Source organism: Cnephaeus nilssonii (genome assembly GCF_951640355.1).
Source record: "Cnephaeus nilssonii genome assembly, chromosome: 9".
Lineage (NCBI taxonomy): Eukaryota > Metazoa > Chordata > Mammalia > Chiroptera > Vespertilionidae > Cnephaeus > Cnephaeus nilssonii.
Window position 1 is genome coordinate 74,685,085 of NC_137080.1, and position 19,847 is coordinate 74,704,931.

At 35.1% G+C, this 19,847-nt stretch overlaps 1 protein-coding gene across 1 annotated transcript in view; it reads right to left on the reverse strand.

Annotated features, from left to right (window-relative positions):
* Positions 1 to 19,484, reverse strand: part of GFRAL (GDNF family receptor alpha like) — a gene marked incomplete at both ends in the record, with an annotated part of 55,633 nt that extends 36,149 nt beyond the window's left edge. The window contains 5 exons of the mRNA XM_079781622.1: positions 646 to 896; positions 8,433 to 8,763; positions 9,593 to 9,649; positions 16,539 to 16,691; positions 19,352 to 19,484. Of these exons, the coding sequence (XP_079637748.1) occupies positions 646 to 896; positions 8,433 to 8,763; positions 9,593 to 9,649; positions 16,539 to 16,691; positions 19,352 to 19,484 (925 nt within the window). The remainder of the gene's footprint in view (positions 1 to 645; positions 897 to 8,432; positions 8,764 to 9,592; positions 9,650 to 16,538; positions 16,692 to 19,351) is intronic.
* Between the last annotated feature and the right edge of the window lie 363 nt (positions 19,485 to 19,847).

Genomic DNA, 19,847 nt, shown 5'->3' on the forward strand with positions numbered 1-19,847 from the left:
TGGCTCAGTGGTTGAGTGTCGACCTATGAACCAGGAGATCACAGTGTGATTCCTGTTTAGGACACATGCCTCGGTTGCAGCTCAATCTCCAGTGTGGGGCATGCAAGAGGCAGCTGATCAACGATTCTCTCTCACCATTGATGTTTCTCTCTCTCTCCCTTCCTTTCTGAAATCAATAAAAATGCCATCTTGCATTGCCCAGCCTCTGTTGAGCCACCAGATGACCGTAGCTATACGAGTGACCCCAGATCATCATCAGAACCACCCAACTGAGCCAAGCCCAGTGTGAAGAATTGTGAGTACATATATGGTTATTTCTAGTCCCTACATTTTGGGGTGGTTTGTTACTTACAATAAATACCTAATACATTCAGCCATCTGGTAGGATAAATATTTTATGCTGTTAATATTGAAATCAATAAATAATATCTAAGAATGACCAATCATATAAGTTAAAAACATATAACACATGTAGACAAATGAGGAAAATACCAAATGCACAAAACATAATCAGAAAATAGATTTTAAGAAAATGGAATAGCAGACAAAGTTATCTCTGTGCACAAATTTTCTGTGCTGGATTACTACTTGGTGCTGTTCAAGAAATATATATTATATATAACTTACTGAATGTGTATAACTTACTGAAACATGATCTTCTGTGAAGCATATGCTGGAAAATCTTGCACAAAGATTCTTCGCTTTGTGTAATGGTCCTACAGGTGCACTGCACTTGAAGCACCGTCCCAAGGGTGCCCATGTACGCTGCTTTGCAGTCATCGCTTCCTGAGCAAGTGAGGTCCCGCGTGCCCAAGGTACCGATGCAAGTCTCATCTTCATGGCACTTTCTAGGCACAGGCTGCCAGCATTTGGACTGAAATGCCCTGTAGCGCCTCCTATAAAGAGTCAAGAAATGGACTTCATCTCTGAATAATATTCTCTCACATTAGCATGCGGTGCTTCCTCAGCTAATGAAAGACTGACATAAAGCACAATGCCTCCTAGATGCCGGCACATAGCTGAAAACTACGTTTGTACATTTAAATATCCCAATAGAGAATGTGGAAGAAAAAGTAGAGGAACCTTGTGAATTTCCTCGTGTGATGAAAGACAGAGGCTAAGTTTACGATTCCCTGGATGAATTTTCCTTCATTACTAATTTTCTTTCAATGGCTGATGATTTGCAGTCTGAACTCCATGGGAGATTTATTAGCAGTGTTTTTTTGAAGCAGAATGTGGTTTTGGTTGACTAGCAGTTGGCCACTGTTTCACACCAAGTGATTTTAGATAAGGCTCTTGACCTTTCCAGCCCGTTTTCCCACAGGATGGGAGGTACTATATTCTTTCTTAACATTTCTAAGCAGGCCAATTAGAATTTTTAAAATGCTTTGAGCGTCTCTGGCTGCAAGAGCTAATTTAAAGCAAAAATTTATGAGTTTATTTAATTGCCAACATAATCCATTAGAACCACATCCATTCATAACTTTCCTGACCATGTATTCATGCTGTACTAGCAGTGAATAAAAATCTCAGTAATGTACAATAATTTCATATTTGAAATTTTCACAGTAACAGGATATTCCTCTCAGTGGAACCAAGGATATTAATCTTCCTACTTAATATTTATCACCTAAAATTACTTTTTACCCTTTATTGAATAGGTCACCATTAAATCTGTATGAAAACCCTCTGAATACATATTTGTCATAAGCTTATTTGTCCACATAGTGCTACTCTGCTAAAACCATAAACCACATTATTTTCAATAATCTCATATTTTAAGTCACCTTAAAAAAATCAGCTTTTCAATACATTGGCAAAATTAATTTATACACAAAGAAATACAATAGAAAGTTTGAGTATATAATTTTGATGCCAAAAGAACAAATATATTCCTTTAATGCAATTATGGGTTATTCATAAGATGTTATCTAAATATTGCCCTGGCTGGTTTGGCTCAGTGGATAGAGCTTCAGCCTGCGGACTGAAGGGTCCCAGGTTTGATTCCAGTCAAGGGCACATGCCTGGGTTGCGGGCTCGATCCCCAGTAGGGTGCATGCAGGAGGTAGCCTATCAATGATTCTCTCTCATCATTGATGCTTCTATCTCTCTCTCCCTCTCCCTTCCTCTGTGAAATCAATAAAAATATTTTAAAAAATTAAATGTAAGTATTGATAGTGTTGATTATCATTAATGATTTGAATGAGAATAAATTTGTATCTAGGTGCCATTAAAAAATATGTGTTTTTCTAAGTTTCAGTTGCATGAAGCCCTGGGTGAGTAGCTCAGTTAGTTAGAGCATTGACCCCATATGCCAATGTTGTAGGTTCAATCCCAGTCATGGTACATACAATAAGCAACCAATGGGTGGATGAATGGGTGGAGCAACAAATCCGTGTCCCTCTCTCTCTCTCTAAAATCAATTAAACATTATTTAAGTTGCATAATTTATCTATCACAACAGTTATTCATTCAGTAAATTAGTTATAAAAATGTGTAAACATGATGAATAATGGATATTTAATTAAATATTAAAAATCATAAAAAATACTTTGGTACACAAGTTACCTAAATCATTTGAAAGAAATTGTATAACAAAAATTATATTATAGAAATTTTGTTCCGAGTTTGAAATTTTGTAATGTATAGTGTTTTATTTATCCTTATTTTCTTGATATTCTCCAATTTCCCATTTTTATTTATTGTTCAAACCATTAAGTGATTAAAATAATTTCTAAGTGAAGTTGATTATTTTATTTTTGCTATTGATTTCCAGTTACATTGTAAAATATAAAATAATGTGGTCTGTGTAAATTTGTGAACTAATATATAATCAAATTTTATAAATGTTTTATGACACTTAAAATAAATGTGCATATTGTGAAGTTTTACTTTTAAAAAGTAGACAATTACAACACTAAAAAATAAGATACCTAGAAATAAACTTAACCAAGGAGGTAAAGGACCTATACTCCAAAAACTATAGGACATTGAAAAAAGAAATAAAGGAAAATACAAACAAGTGGAAGCATATACCATGTTCATGGATTGGAAGAATTAACATCATTAAAATGTTCATACTACCTAAAGAAATCTATAGATTCAACACAATCCCTATTAAAATACCAACAATGGCATATTTCACAGATCTAGAACAAATATTCTAAAAATCCATATGGAATCAGAAAAGACCCCAAATAGTTCAGGAATCTTGAGAAAGAAAAAAAAAACAGTTAGAGGGATCACAATACTGGATATCAAACTATACTATAAAGCCATTGTAATAAAAACAATCTGGTTCTGGCAAAAGAACAGGCAATGGAACAAAACAGAGACCCCATAAATCAACTCACACCATTACAGTCAATTAATGTTTGACAAAGGAGGCAAGAGCATACAATGGAGTAAAGACAGTCCCTTCAATAAATGATTCTGGAAAAAACTGGACAGGGACATGAAAATAATGAAACTAGAAAATCAATTTACACCATGCACAAGAATAAACTCAAAATGGAAAAAAAAATACTTAAATGTAAGTCATGTCACAGAATACTAAAAATCCTGGAAGAAAACAAGCAGCAAAATCTCAGATATCTCATGTAGCAGAATTTTCACTGATATATCTCCTAGGATAAGAGAAACAAAGGAAAATATAAACAAGTGGGACTACATCAAACTAAAAAGTTAAAAACAAACAAACAACAGTTTCTACACAGCAAAATAAACCGTCATCAAAATGAAAAGGGAACACATTGTATGGGAGAACATATTTGCCAATAATACATCTGATAAGGGGTTAATTTCCAAAATATATAAAGAACTTATACAACTCAACAAAAGGAAGACAAACAATCCAATTAAAAATTGAGCAAAGATCCTGAATAGAAACTTTTCCAAGGAGGACATATAGATGGCCAATAGACATATGAAAAAATACTCTAAGTCACTAATCATCAGAGAAATGCAAATTAAAACTACAGCGAGGTAGTAGTAGTTTCACACATGCCAAAATGCCTATCATTAGTAAATCAACAGACAACAACTGCTGGCAAGTATGTGAAGAAAAGGGAAGCCTAGTACACTGCTGGTAGGAATGCACACTGGTGCAGCCACTGTGGAAAACAGAATGGAGTTTCCTCAAAAAACTAAAAAATGCAACTGCCATTTGATCCAGTGATCCCACTTCTAGCAATATATGCTAAGAATCCTGAAACACTAATCAGAAAGAATATATTCACCCCTATGTTCATAGCAGCACTATTTACAATAGCTGAGATCTGGAAATAGCCTAAATGCTTATTGATGAGTGGATAAAAAAACTGTGGTACATTTACATAATGGAATACTATGCAGCTATAAAAAAGAAGGATATTTTACCCTTTGGGACAGTGTGGAGGGACCTGGAGATTATTATTCTAAGGGAAATAAGCCAGTCAGAGACAGATCTCAATGATATCACTTAGATGTGGAATCTAATGAACAAAATAACTAATGAACAAAATAGGTCCAGATATATGGATGCATGGAACAGACTGACAGATCTCAGAGGAGAGGGGCATGGTAGAGACAGGAAGAGATTAACCAAAGAACTTATATACATATATGCATAGCCCATGCACACAGACAGTAGTGTGGTGAAGGCCTGGAGTGGGGCAGGGACTGTGTGGAGGAGGGTAAGTGGGGGGGGGGGGGGGGGGAGGAATGGGGGACATCTGTAATACTGTCAATTTTTTTTTTTTAAGTTGTTAGAGCCCTAGCTGGTTTGGCTCAGTGTATAGAGAGTCAGCCTGTGGACTGAAGGGTCCTGGGTTTGATTCCAGCCAAGGGCACATGCCCAGGTTGTGCACTCAATCCCCAGTAGGGGGCGTGCAGGAGGCAGCCAATCAGTGATTCTCTCTCATCATTGATGTTTCTCTCTCTCTCTCTTCCTCTCCCTTCCTCTCTGAAATCAATAAAAATACATTAATTTTTTTTAAATTTGTTAGATTTTTTTCTAAGCTAATTCCTTTTTCCCTACTATTTTATTGAGTTAATAAATACAAATCTATAATGCATTCTAATTTTCTGTATGTTCCTAAATGTTTATAATTGGCAAAACATAATCTCAACTCCCAGTATATATTTGTGTTGGACAAAATTAATTGAAAAATAGTCTTTATATTGACTCCTTTGGCTCATTTAAATAAATAAAGGAGTTTCAAATCTATTATGTATTGAAGAATTTGGAACAGGAACAGAAGTATTATTTTCAAACCCAAGTGCTCTCCTTTGCCCCATATACAGCCTCTTCAGCCAATGAAGGAAGTGATAAAGGGCTTAATATCTACACTGAAGAAATAGTTTTTCTCTGGGAGATTTTTTTTCATCTGAATTACATTAACAAAAATTTAATATAAATGCTGGAAATCTCTCTAAGGCAAAATTTACTTGAGAAAACGACAAGATTTGTCTTTTCACCTTGACTACTAATACTGTATAATATTTCCATCACTTCTATAAAGTATTCATTAAGGGATTATTTGCACATGGTGAAAAGAAATTGATAACACACAGCCTTACTCTAAACTAATCTATGAAAGATAGAAATTACATAAGAGGAGATATGTATATAAATAAATTATTAAAAAAAGTGTAAGATATTAAAAAATAGAGGAAAACATATGACTTTTGAGTGTCTTTTGTGTCCTGGACCCTGAACCAAGCACTTTGGAAAGGTGATGAAACCCGGGATTCCTTGTGGAGGAAATTTAACAAAAAAATGTACCAATCTGATGCCAAGGCGAGTTTATTTCAAAAGTGTGTGCTTCAGAATCCATCACGGGACTTCTCAAGGACTATAACAGAAGACCCCATTACTTGCCATTAAAATATTTAATTTGATAGGGAAGCTTAGATATGCCATTCTTTGAAGGTTGAATGCAAGTATTTTAGGATAATGAGATAGCATATCTAGAGTCCTTGCAGTGGTATCAGGTAAAACTGGGTGCCCATCCATGTAGACATCTGGTATTCTTATAGGGATTGATTTAAAAATGATAACAATAACATATCCCCTGGCTGCTTAAAATGTTGTTAGGTTTCATTTTTAGTGTACATGGATGATAGAGAATTGATAGGTAGATGGTAATACTCTATTTGTAAAATATGAGAAAATAGTATAATCAAACATTTTAAACATATTTCATTGAATGGAGGAGATATCATTGCTTTACTATAACTGAAATCATTTGTTGGCAGTTAAATTATTGTTATAACTTATTAAATGTTTTCTGGTCATTGAGCTAAAGACTCATCCCAAAATGTTAGAGATATTAAAATGTATAAAAATTATGTCTTAGAATCAATAAAATATAATATGTTACTAAAAAAGAACTTGGGAGATATAAATGAATTTGAAAAATCTAAATTGCATTATAAAATATTTTTATCAGTAATATTATTTTTAACCCAAGAGAAGTTATTAATATACCTTAAAATAACTGGTAAAACAATTACATGACAAAATCCTTAAATAAAATTTTCTGAAGAACTTTGGCATTCTATACAAGTTGAAGCAAAAAAATATGTGAATGTCCTAGCATTCTGTGTAGATCTTTACCCTTTATCTTACCGAATGTGTATTATAGGGAAGCAGTTGTCTTTTTTGACAAATGTTTACAAGATCTGGAGCTACTTTTCAAGTTAGAATGACTGAGAGAAAAGGAGGTAAGATGGTTGACAGTTATCGTTTGACAAGGCCAAAAGAACACAGTTTACCAAGAACCAAGCCCTTGAGAAAGTTATCATTAAATCTTTTAGTTCATTTGCCAGTGGTTGAAGCAAGGTGACAAATGGGCTAGATCTTGCTCTGAGCTATCATATGCCGAGCTAATCCTCCATACTAAATATTTATCTTGACATTTAAATGAATTTGCTATATATGAAGTTTTATCCATTTGAATAAAATTAAATATAACAGCCCCTGATAAATGCCCCAGCCAAACAAATTAATATAAAGTCTTACTCAAAAGAGAAGCAAAAGTAGAATTCAAAAATTATATAATTTAGTGCTGGTTGTTGCAAACCATTTGTTTTGACCCATCAGATTTACTTAGTATTTTCATATTTCCCTCCATCTTCTTCCTTTTGTCCAAAGAGGCCAATTTGACTTCTGATTCTTTACCACACAAAAGATAAATTCATCTTGAATATACAAGGAAATGTGTTAATGACCATAGTAAGGAAAATAGTCACGGTGTTGGATTAGAGTTATGGTTCCCAGGAGCAGTTATCTGTAAAAGTATAACCTAGTCTCAACTAACAGCAAGAGTTGAAGTTTAAACAAGTGAGCCAGATCATTCATACCTCCGCTCAAAATCCTCCAGTACTTCTCCATTTGACTTGGAGTAAAAACCCAAGTTGATGGTGGCCCTCAAGTCCCTGTGTGATCTGGCCCCACTCCCCCTGCAGTTAAAGCTCTAACTACTTCTCCATTGCTCTCCCCCTGCACTCTCTGCCCTCATTACCTTTGTAACAGGCCACACACATTTCTTTCTCAGCACTGGCTGGTCTGTTTAGTATCTCTTCTTTCAGATATTTACTGATGGAGGCTCATTACCTCCCTCACTTTTTCTCTGGTAAATGCTCTCTCCTGGGACCACCCCATTTACATTACTACTCTTTCCAGCCATATACAACCCCTCTTAATTTTGTTGTGCTGCTGTTGTTGTTAATATCCAGAGCACTCATTATCTTACAACATAGTACAATATAATATACATTTTTCTTATGCATTGTCTGTATCCCCCACTAGAATATAAGCTCCACAGGGCAGGCATTTTTGTCTCTTGTACACTGATGCCAAGGTGCTTGACATGACTTGTTTGAATAGACAAATAAATGACTAACATTATCCCCTTCAGACTCAAAGGTATAAAGTTGGAAAGAGAATAGGTGTTTCTGACATTGTGGCATGGATATCCAAAATTGTGCTGGGGATATCCAAACTGGAGTCAAGCTACTTCTCCTTTCTGATTTTCAGACAAAGACCGAAAGGATTTATTTTGAAGTTTGATGAGTAAGCTTGTCAAAATTATATGACATTTAACAGCCCTATATGATTATGCCAAGAAGAAAATTAAAAACTGACATACAAGATAGGTTCATTATCCATTAGTCTAATTTGAATATATAATTTCAATAATGCTATTTCATGGTGATCAAAACCTGACTTAAATTGATTTTTTTTATTCCAAACATGTTCCACATTTGAATTTCAAAGAAGATACTACACATGTACCACAGATTCAAAAATATGAATTGTCTGGCTTTGTTTACATCATGTTGGGTAATGGTGGGAACTCTAGCTAATGTAATGAGATCAAGTGTTAGGACTGGACTGTAACAAATAAGGTGCCGAAATAAGAAAGTAAGGTATGCGTGTTTTTACTCACCTGCATAATTCATCATTTCGGCAGCTGCGAATTACATTGAGGCAAGTAGGGGGTGGAACTATGTTCACTGCACATGGCTTGCTGTGAAGAGCTTCTTTGGACTGCTGACAAGGTATATCAGATGGAGCACAGTCACAGAAAGCCAACATCTGGGCAATATTAAAAGGCATATTTTGATAGAAGAACCGTATGGCTGCTTGGCAGTGTTTCACATCACACAGATTTCCATTTGCTGAGCAAGCTTTAAGGTACAGGGCCAAGTGTGCATTACAGACCGCGTCCCCTACACACATCTCTGCCACTTCCAAACAGGACCGGATCCCTTTCATTCCTGAAAGCAATGACATGCCCAGGTCGTGAAAATGTAAACATAAAGCTGTCTTTACAGAATCTGCAAAGCACTGTGAGATATCTAGAAGCAAAATACAACTTTGTACCAATGTTCTATTTTGAGCAAACATTTCATTTCTTTATAGAGGTAATATGAATTCACTGAGACCTGAGTAGTGGACTATGTGAATCATCTTTCATCTCTACTGGATACGTATTGTGATCCATAAGAGATGAGGAGTGTGTAGGGCCAAGACTGAGCTGAAGGAAAAATCCTTGAGTCCAAGTTTCTCAAATGTAAACAATAAATCAGAAATTTCATTTGAGCAGTATAGTTTATGATGAGTTCATCGGCTCAAATGAACATGATTCTTATTCTGTCACACTTTTTATTCTGGAGGGAAATCTTGACTGAAGACTCCACATAGTTATTCCAACATATAAAGATGCTCACATTCTAGAAAACACAGGACCATGTGAACCCTCGCCCCCAACACAAACGAACATATACACATAAATGGTTGGCCTAAAACAATTTCATGTATGGGATAAAAATATCCATAAAATTTAACCAAGATCTAGTCTTTGGTTTTAATTGTAAAGTATTCCTCAGCACAACCGGAAATAGACGATAAATAGGCAAATCAGTTGCTTTGATACATTAGTGTAAGAAATGCAATGATTTTGAGAATTTTGTAATATGTAAACTGTCAAAGAGCAGCACAATTTATTTTGTGTTGAAATATTTTAAAGGAGCTTTGTAACTACATTTTAAATTATATTACCCAGGTTTTAGAATGCTGATCAAAATTACAAATTATAAACATTACCATGATAGGAAAGAGTGGTTAGATTCCACTTGAATTTATTACCCTCTTTCATGTTATCTAGAAGGAAAACAAAGACTTTCATTAGTGAATAATTTTCTAAATTTAATAGGAAAATGTGGGCTACATTTATGAGTAATTAAACAAAAATACATGCAAGCTCATGTAATACTTGCTTAACCCTTAATACTCAAAATTAGCAAGGAACAGATGAAGAAAAATAAACCCCAGAAATATCATTCAAGTGAGTTAAACAGCCCTGCTGTGAGGATTCAGTTACTTGAAGGTTTAAACAAATGCTAACGACTAGGCCATGTGCACTGAAGTAAACAAAGAATCTGTCTGGGGAGAAAAAACAGAGGGAATATTGTCTGAACAAAAAAACACTTCCCAGTAGGGTCTTAATTAGATTGAAATGCAATTTGAAGACTATTTCCACCTCTCATTATTTGACTTTCATAGAGTTCTTAGGAATTAAAATTATAGAATCGGAGGATCTTATGGATGGAAGTAAACTGAGTAGGCTTTAACTCTAAAATCTTCAAGAAGCATTGGTTGGGTTCCTACGATGTATCAGGTGCCACATCAAAGATACACATCTGCAATCCCTGTCCCAGAGCCTCCCCAGCCTGGCAGGAAACACAGATATATAAACAGAAAAGATATACACACAATGACAAAAAACAAAGTGACAGGGAAATAGTATGATTTGATTTTTATATAAAACTAGAGGCCCAGTGCATGAAATTCGTCCTTGTGGGGGAGGTCCCTCAGCCCGGCCAGCACCCTCTCACAATCCAGGACCCCTCGGGGGATGTCTGACTGCCCTGTGGGATCAGGCCTAAACCTGCAGTCGGATATCCCTCTCACAATCCGGGACCGCTGACTCCTAACTGCTCGCCTACCTGCCTGCCTTATAGCCCCTAACCACTCTGTCTGCCTGCCTCATTGCCCTTAACCACTCTGCCTGCCTGCCTCATCACCCCTAACCACTCTGTAAGCCTGCCTGATTGCCCCTAACCACTCTGCTTGCCTGCCTGATCATCCCTAACCACCTCTGCTTCAGCCCCCGGCACCGCCCCTTCAGCCGGAAGGACATCCAGAATGATGTCTGGAAGGTCATTCGGCTGTCTAGTCTAATTAGCATATTATGCTTTTATTATTATAGATTATTATAGATAAAAATTCAATTTTCCCATTGGTTGCTGATATATTGACTTCTGTTATGGCACAAATGTCATTTCATAATGCTGTTTGTCCCTACTTGAGTTGTCTGTCCAAACTTTCTGCCTGCCTATCTATTACACATACATGATGGTATAGTCACGAGAAAATTATTTTTACCCCCATGTGTCACAGCCTTTCCAGATTCCTTGTTTTATTCTGTCTGTTCTCACTATACAGTTTTTCATTTTTCTACTGATTAAATTGCAGCTCGAGGACCACTGAGCTGAGACTTAATCTCTTCAGGACTCCACTCTCCTATGTCTCCAAAGAAGCCTGGAATGTTTCTTCTTCTCTGCTAGCATCCCATATTGAATAAATTCCAATAAGCAAACCTCAGAGAGTCATAGAGCTTTTCTAAAGACACAAAAGCCTAGGCAAATCCTTCTATTATAGATTAATACCTCTGCTTTGGAATTGATTGCCACTGACTAAAACAGACTCAGGAAACTATCATTGAAACCTAAATAAATATTGAACTTACCGACTGAATGTATGTGGCCCTCCAAATGTCATGTGTTGAAGTCCTAACACCTAGTGTGGCTGTCTTTGGAGATGATATCGCTAAGGAAGTAATTAAGGTGAAATGAGGTCGCAAGCATGGTAAGCTAATCTGAAGATTAGTGTTCTGTTAAGAAGGAACATTAGAGACCGTATTCCCTTTTCCCTATCCATGCACACACAACATGTGATTTCATATTAGGACATAACAAGAAACCAGGAAGTTTATAAGTTGGCAAGAGAGCTCTCACCAGAAACCAACCCTGATGGACCTTGATCAGGAACTATCAGTCTTCAAAACTTTGAGAAAATAAATTTTTGTTATTTAAACCACCATCTGATGGTATTTTGTTATGGCAACCCTAGCAGAGTAACATATTCACTATATGTATAATTATTACAAATACAGCAGAACAGTTATTTTGGCATGGGAAAATAAATCTATCTTGGATGTACACAATATTATGCTATGAGGAATGTATTATGTAAATTATCTGTACATTAAATTATAATTTCATATGATACATACACATTTTCCCCAGAGGACATTTTAAACTCTAGCTTAATTACTGCAGAGGAGCTGAAGGGCAACATGTCATGGAAATAAAGAGAATCATGCAACAGACAGATTTAAATCAGTTATAAGATCATATACATAAAAAAATACACAGTTTCTTCTTATTGATCCACTAACAGCAAAATATATCCAGAATCAGATATCTTCTCACTCTGCTCTCACTCTGGTTTAAGACACCATGCATTTTTTTCAATTGACCACCTCTAGTCCTATGGTCTTATTATCTGTAAGTAAATGACACTCCAATTTTTATGTACTGAATAGATCTCACTTTTTATGTCATGCATAGAATTTAGATATCAACTGCCTATTCATATCTTCACTTGAATATCTAATAAACATTTCACACTTAACACATCCAAAACTCACTTCTCACCTTTCCTCTGCCCCCCACTAAAGACTCATTTTCCTGTAGTTAAAAAAAAAAAAATAATGGTGATCATGTCTTCCTAATTACTCGGCACAAAAACTTTGGGGTCAAATCCCCTATTTTCCCCTTGCATTCCCATATGACCCACAACTATCAAAATATATCCAGAATCTGACAAGTTCCTACATGAATCCATCATCCTATTTTATTTTTTTTCTGGATCATTATAAAAGCTTCTACCTGGTCTTCCCACTAGGGCCTTTCCTTCTCTTCAGTGAGTTGTCAACATAAAAAAAGAGGATTAACATGCTAAGATATAAATCAGGTCCTATCACTCCCCTGATCAAAATCCTTCAGTGGTTTCCTATATCACTCAAAGTAGAGCCAACCATTTTGAAATGACCTACAATGCCCTTCCTGATCTTGACCCCTGTTTTTATATCAGATCTCATCTCCTACACCTTTTGCACTTGCTCTCTCAGCTCTAGCTCATGTCCTCTTTGCTTTTCTTCAAACCTCCAGGCATAATGAAACTAAGGTTCAACTTCCTGACACCACGAAAGCCAAACTTGTGAGACAGGTATTGGTTAAAAAGGAAAGAGGTTTATTCAAATTCTGGCATCTCAAGAAGATGAGCAACTCTTATCCAAAGCCCATCTCAACATCTCAGTGTAGGCAAAGGTTTTTATAAGGAGGGAGAGGTAAAGCAGAACAAAGAAATAAACAAAAAGTTCTCTATGTAAAGGCCATCACAGTCCATTCTGATAAGGACCTCAAAACCTTTCAAGTGATGGTCTGGTGTGCATCATCCCGGTCTTTGTCATCTTGGTTCTATGGTTAAAGGTCAGTAAATCTCCTGGAACTAGGATGACTAAAGGTCACAGTCTATATCTTCTGGAGGTTAGTTCCTGGGATTTTTATACAAACATGCTGTTTCTCTACAAGCTACATATTTGACAGAGTCAGCATTTACAGAAACAATGTCAAAAGAATGGTGGGGTGGGTTACTATTTCCCACTGTTACAATATTCCCAGCTCAGGACTTTTAACTAGCTGCTTCTTCTGCCTTAAATGCTCTTTCCCAAGATATCCACAAGACTCATTCCCTTGCCACTTGCAATCTTTACTCAAACATTTGTTTTTTCACAACAACTTTCTGGCCATTCTATAAAAATTACAAACCACTTAGACCAATTTATTTCTTCTACCTCTATTTGTTTTCTCTTTAACACTTACAGTGTTTGAAATATATATCTCAAGCCTGGCTGGCATGGCTCAGCGGTTGAGCATCAACCAATGAACAAGGAGGTCACAGTTCGATTCTGGGGGTCAGAGCACATGCCCAGGTGTCGGGCTCAATCCCCAGTGTGGGGCATGCAGGAAGCAACTAATCAATGATTATCTCTCATCATTGATGTTTCTATCTCTCTCTCCCTCTCTCTTCCTCTCTGAAATCAATAAAAAATAAATTATACTATATACTAGTGTATATACTGTGTGTGTGTGTGTATACACACACACACACACACACACACACACACACACATATATATATATATATATATATATATATATATATATATATATATATCTATCTTAAGGTCATTTATCTTGTTAATTTCCTCTTTGTTCCAATACTGAATGCTGTGGATCACTACTTAGATCTCCTCTTTGATGATCCATGTGCAAGTTTCCCCAGCTGTTGGGAGTATTTTGGGTGCTGGGTCACACTAGTGCTTTTCCTGGCATTGCTCTAATCTAAAGAAAGCTGCCACACCCAAGGTTACAGACTTACTTAGATTACAGCTCATATCTCAGGACTAATCCATTTGATCAGTTCAAGAATCAGGGATGAGGAAGCTCGCTTGCCTCAATGGGTATGATATCTCTGAAAAACTATTCCAGGCCCAAGCTTCTTGTGGAATCAACTAAATTTGCTATGGCCATTGTGTTGCATTTCAACTTCTTCCTCTACCTAATCCTGTTTTCCTCTCTTCATTATTGCTTTTGTTACTGAGCTGGAAGCCCATTATCTGTGTGCAAACCTCTATCAGAGTCTGATTCTAGGGATTTTTGTTTTGTTTGCTGCTGTATCCCATCTTAGAATATGGCCTAGGGCATGGTAAGCACTCAAAACAAATATCTATTAAATAAATAAATCATCATCACTTTCCACGATGATCTATTGCTTTAAGTTTTTAAATTCCCTAAAAAACCAATAATCTCCTATGAAGGATATAGAGTTGTTGTTGTTTTTTTAATCCTGTTGCACAGGGACTAGCACATTGTACTAGTTCATAAGTATTTGTTCAATAAATGAATGGCTTAACCTTTTGCTAAAACCTTTTAGCATTTGCCTCTTTGTTCATAATCACTTCGGACATAGTCATAGTATAAAGTTTTTAAATTTTAATTTCCTAGGAGAAATACAGGCAGAAACGACAGAGCTGGAATCAGAAATTAAATATTCTTTAGTTAACTCATATTTGTGATTATACTTAATGTTCCTAAATTCTTTTAAATACCAACCGGAAACAATGCCCTGGCTGAATCCATTTTCATCGTCTTCACTGAAGGCTGGAACTTGATTCATTTGAGCATCCTGCACACAATTGTCTTCAAACAAACTCTTCCAAATTGCAATGCACTCTACTTTTGAAGGGTCATTACACTGACAAGTCCATAAGATTGTTTCTTTCAGGCTTTCTGTTAATGCTGCACACAGGTGGCTTCCATCAAGGGTCTTACATTGTTCTGATTCCCTCCCACAGATTTTCTTAAAATTCTCGTACAAAAAAGTGCAATGTTCAGATTCCTGGCAGATTTTTGCTGCTATGTCACAGTCACTCATTTTTTCAGCCATTAGCGATGTATCTTTCTGATGGAACCATTTTGTGATATTTAATTGTGATGCCAAATCTGAGGATATTGCTGATTCTTCTATGAATAAAGTAAAAGTGAAAAAAATAATTAGCCTATGACATTTTAATGTTTTCTAAAAGGAATATACACATATCCTTAATAAATATTTCATTATCTACAGTCTTTCAAAAGTCATTAAAGTTATTTCCAGAGTGCTATGACAAATAATCTTAAACTGTTAAAAAATGAGATATCAAACACTAGTTTGTGTAACCAAATAATGGGCATTTTAAAAATATTTGTCCTCATTATATACTTTTGTCTTTTCATTATATTTTGACAATGATTGGTACCTATACTAAAGTGTTTCTCAAACTTTTTCATTATTTCCCCCTTAAGCCTTTTTAGAGTTTTTTCTTAATTAATCCTCTACTTTCTCTTGAAAATTTAATTCCATAGATATACTATATATCTGTTTAGGGGGAATATATATATATATATATATATATATATATATATATATATATGCTTTAAGCATAATAATTTTTTAATGGGCAAAATTTTGAAGAGATACTTACAAATCATATATAGAGAGGCATACAAGCACTTGAAAATATACTCAATGTTATTATTTTTTAAATGCAAATCAAAACCATAGTTTGGCACCACTAAATATGTATTGAGATGGGAAAAAGTGAAATGCTCTGAGAATGTGGAGCAACTAGAATTTTTATATACTGATGGTTAAACCAAATTTGAAATGTTGTTTGGAAGCTTTTTATAAAAGTTAAAAATAAACTTTATCATATGACCAACAATTTCTTACCCAAGAGAAATAAAAACTTATATTTGTACAAATCTTATCTGTGAATATGTATAGCAGCTTTATTTATATTCCTAAAAATGCAAGTGACTCTTAATGGTGAACCAATCTGTGGTCTAACATAGATTGGAATACTACTCCTCAAAAAAGGGAACAAACTTATACATGAAACAATGATGAATTGCAAATGAATTATGGTAAGTAGAAGAAATAGGGCTGAAAAGGTTCCATGTTATATAATTCCCTTCATATGAAATTCTGTAAAAGGCATAATTATAGATAAGAAAAGTGTTGAATGAGGTCACCATGCATGATTAGAGGAGTTGGACAGTGGGACCATTCAAGATAGAGGAGAAGAAAGCCTATTGTTTATAGGGTGGGAGAAGGTTGCTTGTGAAAGAAGAGGTGAGTACTTTAGTGTAATTACAGAAATATGTTTTGCAGATATTGAGATGTACAACTCACAGAATCTTAAGTTGCTTGAAGACAATCAAATTATTTAAAAGTTCATAAAATTTATTAGATGCAATTAATTTTAAAATTGTACTTTTCTTTTTCATGACTTTAAATATTCCATATAACAATATATTACCTGATTCATTGATGCATTTTTTCCCAAGCAATTTGTTAACAGTGCAATAGAAGTCATCAGTACAGAGACAATCTTTAAATTGGAAACTGGTTTCCACTAAGGATTGGATGCCCAGGATACAGCTTGATGAATTCTTCATCCTGCAGGGATCACCTGGATTTCACAGTCAAACATATAGCACTCCAGATATTAATTTGAATATAATTTTATCCAAAGTGCTTTTAACATTAATCTGAATGATTTATTATTATTATTATTATTATTATTATTATTATTATTATACATAGTCCTCACCCACGGATATGTTTTATTGATTTTAGAGAAGAAGGGAGAGGGAGAGAGAGAGAGAGAGAGACATTGATAAGTTGCTTTCCATATATACTCTGATGGGGTATCAAACCCATAACCCAGGTATGTGCTCTAATTAGGAATCGAACCTGAAATCCTTTGGTGCATGGAACAATACTCCAACAAACTGAGCCACCAGTCCAGGGCTGAATCATTCATTATTATATTAAGATTTTCTGAGTTTGCTATATCATGTTCATAAGTTACTTTTAAGCTATATATATTGAAGAGATACTTACAAATCATATATAGAGAGGCATACAAGCACTATATATATTACTGTTGTTTCCCAAAATATTAATCCCTAAAGTAAATTAAAATTTTCCACATTTTTAAATAGCATTGCTCCACTTAGAATGCCAATTTTTGCTCCAATCATAATCACAACTGCCCTTGTTATGAGGTGACCAGAATACTCTTTTGTCAGTTTAGCTATTTCAGGAGCTAATTAGTATTAATCTGCAATTTTATTTTACATCATTCTAAGATTATAACAAGAGATGTGTAGGTGGCTCTAAAGTTATCATGGAAAATGAAGTGGTCCTGACACTCAGAAAGCACTCAATAAATATTATTAAATAACAAGTCTTTCATAATTACCAATAATTCATTTTCTGCTTTAATTTAAAAAGCCATATTCATATACCCAACAATTTTCTCTCTTTTTTTCATCTTTCTGAATAAAACTACTTGATATCATTTTATTTGTGGATTTGAGAATATTTCTATTTCAGCTTCATGCATGGGATAATTATGCAAACATTGCAATTTGCTGCTATTTGTACACTGAAATAAACACCACACTGAATGTGATATTTTAAATTGCCATATAAAATGTAACAGGAGCTTCATCATCAAAACAAATAACAGATGGTTTTTTGTCATTATCCTCTATTCTCACTTAAAAATATTGTGTCACTTTGCGCAAATTATGCCTTTGAAAACCTTTTCCTAAACAGTAATAAGAATGTTTGGATTAGAGAACTATATCTTTCTTTGGAGTATGAACAGCCCATGACCTCCCTTCAAGTACAGGGAAGAGAAGGAAATCTCTCTCCCTCTGCTGCACGCTGTGTAATTCCTGCAGCTCTGCTGTTGGGAACCGAACACTTTGACATTGTCAGAACTACAGGTCGCTGCCTCTTAACCCAGCACACTCCACCTGACATCTTTTGGGTGATAGAAGAAGCAGGTAGAAGGCAAGAGTTATGAGCTGTACAGAATTTACTCTTTCTGAAATGGATGGAGAAATACTGGTAAAGTGATTCAGGGAGAATATACACTGAGTGGCCAGATTATTATGATCTCTGAACACATAATAATCTGGCCACTCAGTGTATATCCTATATAATAAAAGGCTAATATGCAAATTGTCCCCTTGACCAGGAGTTCGACCAGCAGGCAGGCTGGCCAACCACCCATGTCCCCTCCCCCTGGCCAGGCTGGCCGGGCCCCACCCATGCACAAATTCATGCACCAGGCCTCTTATACACATACACACACACACACACACACACACACACACACACACACACTCACACACACACTGAGTGGCCAGATTATTATGCATTCAGAGATCATCATAATCAGGCCACTCAGTGTATTTTTATTTTCCCTTTCGGATTTCTTTTATTGAATATTCCAGAAAGCTGATCAGGTTTTATTGTATTACGTATTCACTATACAGGATGATACAATTATCATTATGTTAGAATATGATATTTTGAAAAGTTTTGTCATAATACTATTAGGGCAATGTCCTACTACATAACCAGATTATCTAAAAATTGAGTCTTCCTATAATGTCTCACTCAATATTTATTCAGCTACTTGATATATTTAGAACGTACTTTTCTGTTTTTGTTTTAAATAAGTAACAGTGATCCTCTAATCTCTACATTCTCTACCCTTTGGGCCTCTCCTCAAATATTTGGTACGTATAACAAGTTATAAATAATAATATATTTTAACATGCTATTGATACAGTTGGAATGAAAAATAGTGTATATGTTGTGAAAATATAGAATGCATGTTATACACTTACAAATAAATGATAATGCCTTTGATCTTCACAAACATTATTATTTCCCTATTTTGTCATTGATATATTAGCATGTAAGCAGAAAAAATTTGATTTGAAAATTTGTTGTTACGCTTCTGAGAAGCATACATATAATTGTGACATTATACATAATGAGATAAGTAAAAAAAGATAGGCTGAAACATTGCATAATGCTGCCCCTGGTGCCAATACATTTAGGGCCCTTGAGTAATTTAAGAATATCATTTTATAATTATAATTCACTAATAAGCAATTGTAGGCGAATCACTTGAATACCACATTTGAGTAAAGTATTTAGAGCAAAACTAACTTAGCTCACCAGATAGTGAAAGAAAATATCAAATCCTAGTCTTATCTCAGTAAAAGAAAATCATTTGAATGTATTTCAAACAATTTGTTTTACCTGAAACACTGCAGGCATCTTCCATTATTCTCCAGGCATGTTTACATCCATTCACATCACTTAGGCATTGGTCTCTCAAATATGTGCAGTCAATGGTTTGGGAAGTGGATTCATTTTCTGAGCACAGCCCCATAGCTTGAATCACAACAATCACAGGACCAAAAAAAACACAAGTTTGAGATATTACAGTATGGCACTTATTTACCTCAGATCTAAGTCATTAATGATAAAGAGCATAATTATGGAAAATAAAATGTGATGATACCATTCAAGATTGGAATGGATCTTTACCTCCCCTCTAGCTTTAGTCTATATTTCTCCTATATAAGATTCTTCAATGAATAATCTGCATTTGCTCTCTCTTTCTTACTGCCTATTTATTTCTCAACTTATAATTTATTGTTATGACTATTACTCCATTGACACTGGTATTTAAAATGTCCTAATCATTTTTATAACATCAAATTTTAATAGTTTTAAGACTTCATCTTGTATA